This window comes from Vigna umbellata, chromosome 1 (assembly GCF_029865625.1).
Source record: "Vigna umbellata cultivar VRB3 chromosome 1, Vumbellata_1.0, whole genome shotgun sequence".
NCBI classification, from domain to species: domain Eukaryota; kingdom Viridiplantae; phylum Streptophyta; class Magnoliopsida; order Fabales; family Fabaceae; genus Vigna; species Vigna umbellata.
In genome coordinates, this window is record NC_142165.1 from 53,715,867 (window position 1) to 53,732,723 (window position 16,857).

The following is a 16,857-nucleotide window of genomic DNA, read 5'->3' on the forward strand; positions in this document are numbered from 1 at the left end:
AGATTTATGTCCAGTCTCATTAGTGTTCAACCAAAATAATATTAAGGTATTTGAAGGGAACAACTGAACTAGACATCCACTACAAAAAGGAGGAAAACACAAAGATTGTAGCATATTCTGATAGTGGTTTTGTCAGGGATATAAATGATCGAAGGAGTACTTCTAAATCTGTGTTTTTATTTGGCTCTATAACAGTCTCATGGTCCCCAAAGAAATAATCAGTAATCACATTATTCATCACAAAAGCTAAGTATATAACTACTGCATCTCGTTCTTGCCAATATATTTGGATTCAAAAGGTGTTGGAGAAGCTGGTTTTTAAAAATCAGAAGAACACATTGATTCTATGTGACAACAATTCAATGATACAATTATCAACGAATCTAGTATTTCATAGGAGAAACAAACATATAAACATTAAATTTATTTTCTTAAGAAACTTAGTGAAAGAAAGAACTATCAAGGTAAGTACTACAACTCTTGGTTCAAGTTGCCGATATAATGATCAAATCACTCAAGTTAGAGCAATTCTCAAAGTTGCAAAGGATGTTAAAGATGTTGGAAGTTTTCAGAGATAAACTAAATGTTAGTAATTAAATGTTAATTCTGTCTTTTAAGTTTTTGTTTAAATAATATGATGAATTATTGACCTATTATTCAGATATGATGTCATGTGTTTAGGAAACTACGCATAACTTTAGATATACACTTAGTGGATGCAAAATCTGTTTTTCGTTTCTCTGTAAGACTATAAAGTCTAAAGTGTTTTATTTGAATCGAACAAATGAACTTTTCACAAAATAGAGAATATTTTATCCTCATACGGACAAAAACTTCTTTAAGAGAAATGAGATTATTTGATAATTCTATTTTAAAAAAATTAAAATGTTAAGAAAATATTAATTCTAAATATACTCATGTTTTATTCATTTATTTACTCAATTCTGAGCTAATCATACTTTGTAGATAATAATACACATATGTTATTAAAAAAATAAACTAAAATTGATATACTCATCGCATAAAAAAATGACAATTTATCTATTTTAACATAATAAAAATGAATTTAAAATAAACAGGTACACAAGTAAAGAAAGGAAAATTTTTAAAATAATAAATTTAATAAATTGACAACTTTACTATTTTAGCACTTTTAAAATAATAAGAACTAACTATTGAAAGAAAAATTTATTTATTTTCTTTTTTTAACTTTTATAGTTGTAAAGAAAGAATGTGACCGTTGGTTTCAAAATTTATATTAAAATTTGAAAACAAGAGAAAAGAAGATCGAACGTACTTGGCCGCGAGATCAAATTCAAAATTCACGCTCCACGCACTTGTCTCCCTCTCTCTCTGAACCCTAAACTACCACTTCACTTCAATTTCTCTCTTCGAATCCTCCATTTCCCAAGCCTCACATGGCTTCTCGCAATCCCAGCAATGTAAGTAAAGCCTTTTGTTCTTCTCACTCCAATCTTTATTTCGTTTTCTGTCAATCCATACCTTGCTGCTTTTCCCTCTAGACCACTTTGTTTTCCCTTTCAGAAAAGGGTGGGCCCCGAAGAAGCTTCTCTGGACAAGCGTCGCAGGGGCACCGGAGCTGAGAAAATGGAGCGACAGGGCGGTCCGACTGCTGCTGGGAGGCCTAGAACGCCGTTTTCCGTTGTCACAAATCGCTCAGACCTTAACACAACGAGTGATGTTACCGATGCGGTTGATTTCACGAAGGAGGATGTGGAGGCTTTGCTGAATGAAAAGAAGAAGGGAAATACCTATGATAGTAAGGTTTGTTTTTGTGATGTTCTTGATTTAATCAATTAGTCAATATTTTTCTTCTTCCTTTTTGTTTTTTATTGCTTTTGTTGTTTGTTTGGCAGAAAAAGATGGAGCAGATGACGGATCTCATTAAGCGCCTTAAGGCCTGCGTTCGCTGGTATAAAAGGATAGAAGAAGGGTATGTTCAAGAAAAGGAAAAGCTTCAGTCTGAGCTAGAGGCTTCTGAGAAGAAGTGCAGTGATACTGGTATGTTTTATCTCTACGGAATTTTTTTAGAATAAGTTGAGTGGATATGCTGATATACTATTGAAAATATCTTAAAACTCTGTTTAGAAGCATGATAGCTACTATTTGTGTTTGGCGGGAGAAGGAATTTGTATATTTTTGTATTGTTTGCTGTGTGGCTAGAAGTAGATAGCGATTTAGGTGAAATAGTTTACACATAAGTGACATTCGTTCTTCAATATACAGTGAATAGTTATCGAGTTATTGTAATTATTTGGTAATGTATTTAAGGGTTTATATATTTTGTTTTAATTTGTTCTATTTGAAAGACCTGGTGACTTTTATTTTAAATTTTCGTTGATTGACTCTATTGTCCCCCTTGATGTCCAGATAGAATTCATTATCTTTGGTTATCAGATCAGAAAATTCACATGGAAAGGAAAATTATTTTATGACCATACATTTCTGTTTTCTCAGAGACTGAGATGAAGATTAAGATTGATGAGTTGGAGGAGACTCTATCTGATTCGAGGAGGAAAATTTCTTGTCTAGAAGAGAGAATTGTGAAGGAAGAATCAGATAAATTGGTATGCTATCTTTGCAGTGGAATATCTCAAGAGAATTTACTTTATTTCCCAATGACCTCTTTTTTTGTGGCTTCAAATCCAGGAAGCGATTAATTCTTATGGTAAAGAAAAGGAAGTCAGAACTAAAGCTGAGAAAGTACGGGATGAGAAGTCAGCTGAGCTTGAGAAAGTTCGGGATGAGAAATCAGTTGCTGAGAAGAAGGTGATTTAATGCTATATTCTGTATAATAATGTTATTTGTAAAATATTGAACTACTGAACTTTACCCCCGAGTTATTCAAAATTATTGCCCTCTTGGGTAAATTCTGCACTAAAAAGATGTTCATGTTTTCTGCTGTTTGAATCCTACATACTCCCTCCCTCATTAACTGTTCCTTTTGAAACTATTGAGTTTTGCAGGCCATTTCAAATGAAGATTTGTACAAGCGATCACAGGAGTATAATATGAGTTTGCAGCAGTACAATAGTCGTCTTCAGTTTGATCTTGAAACAGTTAATGAGGCCCTTAAACGGCTTGAAACTGAGAAAGCAGCCATTGTTGAGAGCCTTAGCAATTTAAGAGGCCACAATAAGGCATTGCAGGATCAGTTGGTATCTCTTAAAGTAAGTTATATCTGTATTTTTTTTCTCTAGTTCTACGTGTTGTATGATTTTTTGCCACTAATTTTAATAAATATTTAAAATCGTGAATTATTATGTGAACATTGTGATAATTAATTTGCTAAATTGGTTGCGAAATGGAAGTGATTAACTCATAAGGAAACTTGTTGTGAAGAACCTATTGCATTTTACTGGTACTGTTAGCCGCTCTTCCTTTAATGATTTTAATCTATTTTTCAGGTTTCACAGGACGAGGCTATAAAGCAGAAAGAAATTTTATCAAATGAGCTCAAATGTGTTCGTGAGGAGTTAAAGCAACTTAGAGATGACCGTGACCGTCAGTTGGAGCAAGTACATGCCCTATCCGGAGAAATAGCGAGGCACAAAGAATATACTGGGAAAACATGTACACAATTGGATACGTTGATGATTAAAACAAATGCTCTTGAGGTTTGTTGTTTTCTCTTTTGTTCACTTTTATATATTTTGTTCTTTTATTTCATTAATAGTGCTCTTCTGTGTATAATTGATTTATGTTATGGTGGGATGTCTTCATAGGAAACTTGTTCATCTCAAAAGGATCAAATACACATACTGCAGCAGCAGTTGTTTGCGGAAAGAGAGAAGTTAAAGGTAATGTAGTGGTTTTTATTCTTGGCATGGAAAAGGTTCTTATCGTATAATTTTCGTGCAGTGTGCTTTAATGTTTCTGACAACTAGACCTGAAACAACTTTATTTTCTTTCTGTTAGACTGCTGATCTATCAGCTTCTGAAACAAGAACAATGTTTGAAGAGCAGAAGAGGATTATACAGGGGCTACAGGAGCGTTTGGCAGATAAAGAATTTCAAGTAGTAGAAGGAGAGAAGTTAAGAAAAAAACTGCATAACACTATTTTGGTAGGTGTTGTTTGCTTTTCGTATATATATATTTTATTTTATTTTTATAATGTAAATCTCCACTTATTGGTCAATGATATTCAATTACTTTCTATTTCAGGAACTAAAAGGAAATATTCGTGTTTTCTGCCGTGTACGGCCGCTCCTACCGGATGACAGTGCGGACACGGTTGTTTCATTCCCTACTTCAACAGAAGCGCTTGGTCGGGGCATTGAATTGGTGCAAAGCGGTATATATACAAACATTTTTGTGACTCTGCAGCTTTTGTACTTTATGACTTACGTGTTTAGTGTAGTAGACATGCTTTGACGAGAATCAAAATTCCACTCATTAATGTTGAGCAGGGCAGAAGTACAATTTCACATTTGACAAGGTGTTCAATCACGAGGCTTCTCAGCAGGACGTTTTTGTAGAGATATCACAGCTGGTACAAAGTGCACTTGATGGCTACAAGGTAATTTCTACTTCAGTATTTGTCTGGCAGATCACAGTTGGCCGGAAATAATTATCAAAACGGTTAGCAAGAAAAAGGAAATAGCAATTGGTGTTTGGGACAAGAAAAAAAAAACTAACGTACCCCAGTTCCTATGTTTGGGATAATGATTTTCAATTTTTAAATTACCAGGAATGATTTCTTGCATTTGCACAATCATACGAAATTTCTTGGGTACAGTGGTGGTAAAACCAAAAAAAATTAAATGATTATATTAATTTTGGGATACTGTTTTTATTTGTTTAAATAAAACACTGCGTGTGGGATAAGATTAATATTGTTATTATTATTGTTTGTAGTATATTGTCTGTTTTTTGCCCTTCGTAGGAAATAATCACTAATTAGTACTGAGGTTGTTATGTTACCACTGTCCTCTTTATCTCTGTATCTTCCTTGAGTATGCTATCAACACTTGAAGTACACATTCTTTAAAGTTGTTATTTATTATGAACTCTAGCCTAGTATTTTATTCAAATATACTAAGGTGGCTGAAGACAATTCAGTTGTGTTTATTTCTTGAAAAGTTGTCTCAGCCTTGAGATGCAGAATAGAGGTGGAATGGATTATATACCATTTTAAATATGCTTTTAAATAGAGGCTTATCTTTTTCGTCCATATTTTTTCTTTCTTTTATTTGTGCGTTTGGGTCTAAGCCGTGCTTGACACAGAAGGGGCATGGTTTGCTATGACAGGTGTGCATCTTTGCATATGGACAGACGGGCTCAGGTAAAACCTATACTATGATGGGTAGGCCTGATGAGCCAGATCTGAAAGGGTTGATACCCCGTTCTTTAGAACAGATATTTCAGACTAGCCAGTCTCTAAAAGACCAAGGGTGGAGGTACACAATGCAGGTTAGTATACTGCATCCTGATTTTCGAATTTCATGTGGCCACATCTACTTATGAAAACTGAAAATTTTAATTGATAATTCCAGGCATCAATACTGGAAATATATAATGAGACCATCAGGGATTTGTTATTAACAAATCGGTCAAGTGATCATGCACGAACGGAAAATAGTGCCTCCAGCAAGCAGTACACTATCAAACATGATGCAAATGGAAACACACATGTTTCGGACCTCACAATAAAGGATGTTTGTAGCGCAGATGAGATTTCCTCCCTCCTAAGACAGGCAGCACAAAGCAGGTATACGGTCTTTAATATTTTGATCATGAAAATGATGTTTGAAAGGTTCTTTGAATAAACTTTCTCGATAAATGTGTGCAAAGTTTAAATGTTTTCTTCCCTATGAATTTTAGTTGACTTGTTATTCCTTTTCAACTAATCAGTTGAAGCTGCTAAGTGTCTGTTTATGGTTTATTAGTGTATTCGATTCAAAATCCATGTATAATTGGATCATATTCATAAACAAAGAAAATTAGAAATTGTGGCACTCATGTTTTTTTCAGGTCAGTGGGAAGAACACAAATGAATGAACAGTCATCCAGAAGCCATTTTGTCTTTACACTGCGTATAAGTGGGAAAAATGAGGTATATGCTTTCTTAATACATATTTTGTTTTTGTTCTTTTGTCCTGCTGACATTGATGCATTTTCTCTATTTTATAGAACACTGAACAACAAGTCCAAGGTGTCTTAAACCTTATCGATCTTGCTGGAAGTGAAAGACTCTCAAGGAGTGGGGCAACTGGAGACCGGTTGAAGGAAACTCAGGTATCCATTGATTTGCATTGCTATTAACTTGGGTAGCATGTCAACAATTCTACTTTGTCATAACAGCGTTTTATTAACTGTCACGTTCAGGCTATCAACAAAAGTCTATCGAGTTTGAGCGATGTCATATTTGCCTTGGGAGGAAAGAAAGAAGATCATGTTCCTTTTAGGAATTCAAAGCTGACGTATCTTCTCCAGGTTTGTTAATTCATGTTAAAAATGTTCATTATTGATGAATTTGATGTGGTTGTTATTATATTCAAATTAAAGAGTGAAAAATTAAGTATGATCAACTTTACATGTTGATAAAAGAAGATCTTAGTTTAAAATTGCTTTGTTCTTCTAATGCTCCTTAACCGGTATTGCATTCATGGCAGCCATGTCTCGGTGGCGACTCCAAAACGTTGATGTTTGTCAACATCTCACCTGATCAATCTTCCACTGGCGAGTCACTTTGTTCCCTCCGCTTTGCAGCCAGAGTCAATGCCTGCGAAATTGGGATTCCAAGGCGTCAGACTCATACATCATCATCGTCATCACGCTCCTCAGAATCCCGTTTGAGCTATGGTTAACAAAAGGTTTCATCGGTTTCACCCATGACTAAATTTAATTGTTTATTTGCCCTGCTTTTTAGCGGCTGAATGAAGAAAATATATATATTCTTTTTTGCTGCTATGATAATTGTACGAGTGTAAAATTTAGAGAATCTAACTTTTGTGTAAATTGGTTGTAGAGGCTTGGCTTTAGCCTCCAATAATTTGTGTACCATTCAGATGTGACATGAGATAGTTCTAAATTTGGCTTTCATTTGTTTATTCCAATGATTCATGTGCAAAGCGTTCTTTGTCCTCAAAAGCTCTTCCCAGAACGTTAACAAATTCTTGGTCCTTTTCTTCCCTCACTATTTTAGGATGTTAAACTTCGTTTTGGATAATTTTAGAAGACAGCTATAAGATGAGAACACAACTGGGGATTTGGGCGATGGAACTCAAATCCACTTGAGCAATTTTGTTGGTTGTGTATCATTTATGTGCAGGGTTTATACAAATCCTTCACCTATTCTAATCTAATATAAAAGAATCTTGGGCGGGTTGAATATTTCAATATTTAAATTTCTTCCTTTTTATTAAATTCAATAATTAAAATTTCAATATTTCCTTTCTTTGAATTTACATTTTGAACCATTATTTTTTAGACTTTTAAACAAGACTATTATTATTTAATGTTTAAAAAATTAAAAATTTTATATTTTAAAAATATACTTTTGCCAAATAAAATAAGATAAGTTGAATAATAGTTATATTATTGTTATTTTATTAATATCACATAATTTTAGTCAAATTAAATCTTGGGTTGGACATTTTTATTGAGATTGAATCAGTTCATTGCCGATAAATCATGAACTTAATTTATTTGGGTTGAATTATTTCAAATTAAGTAATTGGAATATATGATACACAATTAACACCTTTAAAGTGAATAGAAATTGATTTGTTAATGAGTAATAATGAAATTTGATACGGAGGAACGATTATTTCATATAAACTTATCGTTGTAAATTTTACAGATAAATAACAGTTTAATATATTTATATTTAAAAATACTTTTTAGCTTCTATGGATGATATTTTTAATATTTTTTAATTCATAAGTGTATAGATACTGTAAATTAGAGATTAAAAAAACTGTATACACTAGAAGATTTTTTTTTAATCATATGAATGTTTGTATAAACACACGGTAACTAAAATGATAATTCATACTGTCGACAAATTGTTTAACTTAAAGTAAGGAAATGTGTGTAAATAAAGTCTAAATTTTTTAGTAAGTAGTAATTTTAACATTGAGGACCGTAAAAATTAAATTACTACAAAACCCATATAACTTTGTGCCTCTCTTACTTAGCTTTATAATATGGTCCTCAGTTATATTATATACACAAATGCGAGTAAAAATTTAGAGTTAATTCTTTAGATAATACATCTTTCACTTTTTGATAATTCCAGTAAAAGAGAACATTGAAAATTGAAAGCTAGATCTTCAATTTCATCAATTTTCTTACGTTTTGGTGTTCTAACTCTTTAAAGGAACTGTTAGGCACGAAAGTGAGACTCTTTTGAACTGTATTTTGTCCTTGTAACATAAAAACCTCGTCATGGAACTAAGACCACAGGTGAAGGGTCTTCAATCCTTTCTTCAACCAACACTTGTTAGGTTCTTATTTGTGACAAAATATGTAAAGAGAATTTCTTTCAACAATGATGACAACTTTTATTTATGTTTTTCTGGGAAGTTGTCGCATGTTCTTCATCCGAAAATATCATATCATCAAAAAATGCTAGTCTTCCTTAGTAAAGTGTCTTGCTGCATTAATACAAAAGGTCAAAAAATTGTAGCTGATTCAGTGACAGAGTGAGATACTAATAGATCAAAATTGGGTTTTTCAACATGGTAGTTTGAATCCCATGTATCTCCCTGATACATAGTCTTTCCAAGTTCGAATCATCCCAAAGCTAGTCATTAGAACAACACTTAAAGTCATCACTATGCTAACCGAAAATACTATTATGGATGGTCTTCCATAGCTTTGAATTGCTCTCTGCACCACCAACAATCCAATAAGTGATGCAACAAAGCATACTATGGCCAACATTAGGGCAGTCTCTATGTGATCCATGCCCAACAATAGGTACTGCAATGCTGACATGGTAGATGAAAAGAAAACCATGAAAGAACATGTTGCTGCTGTCACCTATACAACGAAATAATTTGAATGCTGAGTCAATGCCAGTTTATTAGCCAAGCCACTGTAATCATCAGTGAGTTGATGGATTGGACTAGCCACTAATGCCTAATGTTAATCATCATGATATGTTCCTTCTGGTATGAAATATAAGAAAAAAATGATTAATGTTTGTTCAAATATCAACTAATCTTCTGGTTCTTGGGATATCAACCACAAGACAAAACCTTTAAATGCAACAAGTTTTCATAAATTTGAACTTTTCCAAAGAAGGGTAGTTTAGAAATGATAAGATTGAGGAAATTAAAAAAAGTATGACATTTTTAATCAATATGTATTGTTTTTAATATGTTGAAGATAGAAGGAAATACATCTTATGTTCATATGTTCATGGAACTAACCTCAGGAGCTATTCCAACATGCAGAAGAAGTGGACTTATCAGCATTCCACCACCAATTCCAAAGACACCACCCAATATCCCTGCTAACAATGCCATTATTGGAAATATAAGCTTGTTTGAGGGTCCTCTTGAGGATAGGCATGGGTCCTGCATCCGATTTGACTGAATGAGGTTGTAACTTTAAGCAACATTCAAGAATTAATTTTCAGTGTTTATGATGTTTTAAAAACCTCGGTCATGAGATTTTCATCTTGATGGCTATCTTTTCTGTACACAATCCACGCAGTGAAAAACAAGGCAAGAGGGAGTTGAGCTGATGAAAGAATCCAGTATCCCACACCACATGGCTCCATTGGAATGATACTCTATTGTTTCAACAATTGCATCACAAGTTCAGTCATCAAATGCATATATAGTGACATCTCCAAACTAAAGGAATTAATATCACTATCAGAAACCTTACAAAAAGTACATCTAACAGCTATAATAGAATGAAAAGACTTAAAATCACAACAAAAGATAGAAAAATAGACAACATAACTATGAGGATTTTGTTTTTCTCTCACCTTTTGCTTTTAAAAACTATTTAATTATGTTACTTAGCATCAATTTCTCATCTAAAGTTTACTAAATTTTGAAGACGGTTTCCAAAAATATTTTAAAATGAAAAACATAAACTAGATAAGATGTTTTCATCATTTTTAACTTCTTCCTCAATTCTACACTATATAGTAGTATACGTACTTCATGGTGAAATGTTATTAGAATGGTTAGATACTGAGAATGAAAACTTAAAACTATTAGAATGATGCAATGGAATGTGCGTGGCTATTTAAAATGAAGAAAAACAATGCATGAGTGATTAATCTGTTCGATGAAAGTCCTCGAAGAATTCCAGATGGGAATATGTGAAACATGTCCACTATATCCTAATAATGCAAAATATGCAGTTGGGTGACAAAGAAGGATGCAAAGAATGAAAATCATTTATGGAAACCAAGTCTTGCAGCTTTGACAGCTTATGAACACAGGTTCAAAGCCAATTCTGCCTTCCTTGGGTGCTAATGCAGAATATGCACATGCAATGGGTATAACAAGTTTAAAATGATACGAATGAATGAAAGATGCCATCTGAACACGTATATTATGTGCAGAACTAAAAATCACAGATGGAAACCACGTTTTACAGTTTAACAACACTGGTACACATCAGGATTTTTTAATGCTGATACGGTATGCTATACTTGTTGATAGATGCAAACTAATATGAATGGAGATGAAGTACATATGCAATGGTTCAAACAAGTCTACAATATTATGATAACACTAGAAATGCAATGCAAAATTTAAAACTATGTTGAAATCTCAAAATCACAAGTTATAACCCAGGCTGGTAGCAACTAGCGTGACAACCTAGCTAGAGTGTAAACTGTGACTTCAGATTATATGCGCTAAGATAATCTAACTAATATGCTACTGATGCAAACACAACCAATGCAATGTAAATTGATCCTAAACATAACTAATTGAACTAAAAGACTAGCAGAACCAAAAATCCCCTATTGGGTAAAATGCTAAAACAGAATCAATCTGAACTTGCAAAAACTAGAATCTGATAGGATTTTAAAGGTGTATGTTAGAAGGAAGAATTCAAATAAGAAGTTACATGACAGTAAAAAGGGTTGGACGGTTTAGGGGAGTGGTTAGTAAGGTAGTTATTATGTAATAAGGTAGTATGTAATATGGGTTTCTTTTAAGGAGGAAACGGTTCCTCCTGGGAGAGTGTGTAAGTTTGTTGTTTTGGACAGGGTGTTTCCTGTAAGAAGGGATTTACTTCCCTTGGATGCTGTTGAATGCTTTCTCAGTTTCGTATTTCCTTAATTCAAGTGTTAATTTACGTTACATTATAAGGTTTGAGTGTTTAATTCTTATATTAGATCAGAAAACTGGTTTCGTGCTTCCCAGAAACCTAACAGAATCACAATAATGCACAAATGCCAAATCCAGATTCAGAATTAAACTCAGTAACCAAAGATGTAATTACCTAAACTACACTAACACATATATGTCAATGATATAATAACTGAAAATCAATTTTGTAAAGTTTACAAGTTCAACTCATGCAATCAGATTCAAGAAAATCAAATCAGAAATAACAATCCAAGATTGAAGAGATTAGCACAATCAGCTGTAAGAAAACTGGATCGTAAATAAAAAACAATTGGATGTAGTAAAGTGCAGTGCAAGAATTAAAAGGACAATAGCAGAAATGAATTGTAAATGGGTAGAAACATTAGAATCAACAAAGAATAGAAAAAGGGTGCAGACGGTAAAACTCATTGGAAAACTTGCAGAATTAAATTGGAATTGAGAAAAAGGAAAAACAAGTTGTATTGAATTCAAGTATTAAGAGAAAGAAAGTTACACTATAGCTTCTTGATGTCTCTTATACCTTTACCTCAACCCAGCCCTACCCACAGCGGTTACTTTGCACTCAGAAGATGAGACTCACCCTGCACTACCAGTTGAACTTTCTACAAACTCACGCACACACTCTACACAGATTCAAACAACTTGCACACACAGTTCTCACACATCATTCTGACCAACTTTGCTTGAGTACTTACTCAAATAATCTTTTGGAAATAGAAATTAAAGACACCCTCAATCTCGAATTGAGTCAACCTGGGACATTGTTCTTATGCTTTTTTTTTTATAGACAAATGTTAGCTATTAGTATTTTGTTAACCGGGAGTTAAACCCGAAACCTGAAATTTGTTAGTTCTTCTTATGCTTATTTATAACTTGACATTTATGAATTCAATTGTAATATCAGTGTCACAAATCATAGTATCTCAAGTAAATTAACCAGGTTTAATGAATATATAACATCACTACACAGCAAAAAGTAAGGAAGAGCAAAATCTAACCTGTCCATATTTATTGCCACGAAGAAGATAAAGAGAAAAGAAAGTGAACCAGACCAAGAGTAAGACCACCAATTTCAGCCAAGGGATTCTCACCCTGATATTTTCTTCAGGAACCAGAACCTGTTCTTCAACACTTTTCATCTCTTCTTTTTCTTTGTTCACCTGCACTCCCCCTTCCCTTACTTCATTCCCATTTTCTAATAGTCTGTTTTCAAGCCCCTCAAATCCATACTCTTTCCTCCTTTCTTCTGATTCAATCTTCCAAAACACAACTCCACTGTTGCAGGTCTTTGAGGTAGACCAAGTGAGAAAGACAGCAAACAACATAGTAATCAACCATTCTGGGAATACAAGGTTGCATATGACTCCAACACTCACTCCTAGCAGCATACATGGTTCTGACAAAAGTGCTATGTCATAGTCAATCAATGAATTGCCACCAAATTTAGGGCTTGTGGCACAAAGATTGCACAAGACATTTGCAACCGACCCTCCTGTGACCATGAAAGCTGACAAACTTGAAGCTATTTTGAGGTCCAGGCCAGCCACAATAGTCAATATGGGAATGAAAAGGCCACCACCACCAATGCCACCAGCACTGGATATAGAAGAAGCAATGAAGCACAACACTCCTGCCAGCACTATAGGACCTGAAAATTCAATCTGAGCTTCTCGGAATCCTTGTGCACCATTTCCCCATTCATATATTTTCTCTAAGAAATGGTTACTGCCAAGGGCGTCTAGAATAGTCTGTGCTTGTTCTGCATTACAAGGATTGAAGGAGATGAAGATAAGAACAAAAAACGTGAGGCTGTGAAAAATCTTCATTCGTTTGAGAACTTGAAGAAAACTGCAAGGTGTTTGATTGAATAACTGAATGTGTAATGCCTTTATATAAGGATACAGAGAGAACGATAACAAAACCTTTTGAAAATAAGCAAAAGCAAATAGGATCATACAACACAATGAGATGAAAATGTCTCACATAACAAAATTGAGATTCTTTAAGGATTACGGTGACATGTTGAGGCCAATCTTAACAGGGCTGTTGGCTTCTTTACTGTTGTAACATAATTTCGTTAAGATGTGTTTTTATTATGTACAATAATTCGTTACACATTTTATATTTTTATTTTATTTTTAATTATATTTCAAAATTAAAGAAAATATAAAAAAATTATTTAAGCACTAAAAGTAAATACACACTTAAACATTACAATCCATTACATATTACTCACATAATATATTTTCTATGGTAATATATTATAAATCAACTATTTTGAAATAATGATTAAGTTAATCTTTATAATAATCATTATGAAAATAGGAATGGATAAATTTTTTGAAATTGTCTTAATTTCTTTTGAAGATTTGGTAAAAAAAATTATTAAAATTTTTAGATTTTCTGATAATTAGATATTTTTTTATGGTTCAAGTATATCCATTTAGTATATGCCTTCCAGAATGTTTGATGGTAACAAAACATAACTTCTTCTTGGACTTGTATCATTTAAAGAGTCACTTACATGACATTTCAGATTCAAAAATACAAATATTGTTTATATATATTTTTCGGTAGTTTAAGTTTGATTTACTAAATTTAATTATGACAATTATGTTTTATAAATATACTTTGCATTACCAGTTTTATTTAACTTAAAGTTGAAAGTTTAACTAATAACAAAAGACTATTAGTTTAGTGATAATTCACTGAAAAAAGAAATTCTGTATTGTATTTGTTTTTATAATCAATATTTGTTTTAGATGTAGATTAAAATTTTGTCAAACATTTGAATTGAACAATACTTATTTCTCGTGCAGTTCTTTATTAACCTTTGAGTTGTTTCCTTTTATGGATTACTCTATTATTATTTCTTCCTTTATGAGGTAATCGGTTTATAGTAAATTTATTTGAAGTATTCCTTAATATTAAATATTAAGTGAGTTACCACTTATAAGGTAAAAAATAAACTTATAACAAAAAGATTCTAATTAAGGGATAATTAACTGAAATAGAAAACTTATATTGTAATATTTGTTTGTATGATGAATATTTATTTTAGACGTAGAATTTGTCAAACACTTGAATTGAAAAATAATTATTTATTGTCTATTTCTCTGTTAAACTTTGAGTTGTTTCCTTTTATTGATTACTCTATTATCGGTTCTTCTTTTATGAGGTAATCGGTTCATAGGGAATCTAAGAGTGACAGTACAAGACAAAGAAAGTGACAACTGAGAGACAAATAATTAGATAAAGATGATTAATAAAACAAAGCAAATGATAAGAGAGAAGAAAATTCAAAGTATACTGCTATTTTTTTTTTATAATTTAATGTATATTGACTTATATTAGACTTTATTTTCTTTATCATCTTCCATCATGACTATATATACAATTTTTTATTTTCAATTTGCGATAACATTCTAAGAAACATGCATAGGATGATTTTATCTTAATAAAAAAAGTTTAATTTACCGTCAGAATAAAACTTTCTTTTTTTGACATTATGATAAGTTCATCGGTACTAAAATAACTTTTAACCCATTTTATCAAAATAAATTAATTGAAAATCTCATATCAAATTAAAAATACAAGATAAATTTATTTACAAACTGTAGAGTTGTGTAAAGTTTAAAGTTTATTTATCAAGAATTATTGTTATATACTGAATAAGATGTGATGATAAAAATGTGTTTAAAAGAGGAGAATTATATATGAATTAAAATTTTATAAAATTAATAATAAATAATAGTTATAGAAGTTTAAAATGCATTGAGTAGGGATTTTTCATTTTGGACTTATAATATATAGGTGTATATAAAAGTAACATTAAAGATATTTTTGTAATTTTACTTATTAAGTACACAATAATTTTTATGTTTTCTATACAAAATATTCATTCTTATTTTTTTAATTTACTCTATTAAGTCTTGAGGGGAGTTGTTTATACAGATCCATTGAAGTTAAATAATGTTATAAAAAATAGTTATTAGAAGAGAATAACTAATTAAATGATTTTATGTTGCGAAGGGGAAATTGTGTGAAAGAACACGAGAAAAAAAAAAGAAAAGAAATACATAGTAGTTATAGAAAGCACTTTGGTAGAAGAGAACTTAAAGAACTATTGAAAAAAAAAACGGAAATAAAACACTTAGGTGAATACTTTAGAATCTTATGGCATTAGGGATTTGGAAATTAAAAGATATATTAATATGTTTAATTTATTCATTATTAAAGGAATGAGATATTAACATAAGAATATCATATTTATGCAAGAATATTAAAGCTTTATGTGAGAATATCAAACTTAAGAATTGAGGGAATTAATAGATAGAATGATAAATTCAAATTTCAATTCAGATAGACTTTATTATCGTAATGAAATAGTAGAAATAAACATAATTTAATCACATTAAATCGATTCAATAAAAATATATTTGTCTCTACTTATATGTTTTAAATTAAATTTTATATTTATTTGATAAAAAATAGTTAAAATATTGAGCATAACATGCATCCAACCACCCTATTTATTTTAAAAAGCTATAACTTTAAGGTAACTACCCTATTAATTTAGAAACACTTTATGGTAATTAGGATAATGCTCAATCATGCCTACCACTAGTGACGGACCGTAGAAGACTTATAGAAAAACCTATGGCCATCAATATTTATTTTATATGTAAAGTTTTATATAAATATTTTTTTTTAATTTTATATATTTGGTCCTTCTAAAATTTTTTATATATCTATTTTGACATTTAAAAATATTTTTGGAAAATCTACCACTACCTATCATAATCTTCTTTCTTTTCTTCTTTATTGATTTCTTCTTTAAATGAATTTATCCTTTTTTTTCAAACTATAAATAAATCACACTTAATAAATTTTTGTAAGATTTTAATATATTACACGTCCTCCTCATTTTTTTATTTTATTTTACTTTTGTTTTCAATTATACCTTTTTTATTTGTTTTTATTGTTAATGGTAACTTTATATCCATTTATAAAATTTACCTTTATTTAAAGTCTTCTTTGTGTTGATAAATTCAACCCATATCATATTGAAAAGAAATAATGAAATAATGTGATAAAAGTAATTGAAATGCAAGATCTAGAATGCATAAAAAAATATACAAATGATCTTAATCAAAATTTTATTAAATTTATTTATAAATTTATAATAAATTATGAAAAATATTTTTTTATAATTTATAATTTAATATAACCGATTAAAAATGTAATCACTTATATCAAATCTCGAACAATGTTTAACTAACATTTCATATTACAAATATTTTAAAAATTTGATAAAAAAATAAAATGCCTAAAACACACTAAAAAATTGTCTAACATAAAAATAATAATAATAAAAACAAAATATAACCAATGTCACATACATAAAACAAAAGATACAAATTTCAATGAAAACTAAAATAATTTAACTATATGCAAACCGTAATATATAAATAAAGTGCCATAGACATTCAAAACCAAAAATTAAACTTAACGGTATATATT

At 31.1% G+C, this 16,857-nt stretch overlaps 2 protein-coding genes across 2 annotated transcripts; one reads left to right on the forward strand and one right to left on the reverse strand.

The window, feature by feature from the left end:
* The first annotated feature begins 1,305 nt into the window (after nt 1-1,305).
* On the forward strand, nt 1,306-7,080 carry LOC124837666 (kinesin-like protein KIN-14C). The gene is made up of 17 exons (XM_047313095.2): nt 1,306-1,442; nt 1,546-1,785; nt 1,878-2,022; nt 2,479-2,588; nt 2,671-2,790; nt 2,988-3,191; nt 3,429-3,638; nt 3,747-3,821; nt 3,940-4,086; nt 4,187-4,316; nt 4,432-4,541; nt 5,273-5,434; nt 5,518-5,732; nt 5,996-6,077; nt 6,155-6,259; nt 6,350-6,457; nt 6,637-7,080. Exons 1-17 carry the CDS (start codon nt 1,419-1,421, stop codon nt 6,829-6,831), a joined length of 2,382 nt encoding a protein of 793 aa, XP_047169051.2. The 5' UTR covers nt 1,306-1,418; the 3' UTR covers nt 6,832-7,080.
* Nucleotides 7,081-8,581: 1,501 nt separating this feature from the next.
* On the reverse strand, nt 8,582-13,289 carry LOC148205748 (sulfite exporter TauE/SafE family protein 2-like). The gene is made up of 4 exons (XM_088103761.1): nt 12,333-13,289; nt 9,633-9,767; nt 9,403-9,549; nt 8,582-9,010 (listed from the first exon to the last, which is right to left on the reverse strand). The coding sequence occupies exons 1-4, from the start codon at nt 13,287-13,289 to the stop codon at nt 8,702-8,704; spliced, it is 1,548 nt and encodes a 515-aa protein (XP_087959887.1). The 3' UTR covers nt 8,582-8,701.
* Nucleotides 13,290-16,857: the final 3,568 nt, after the last annotated feature.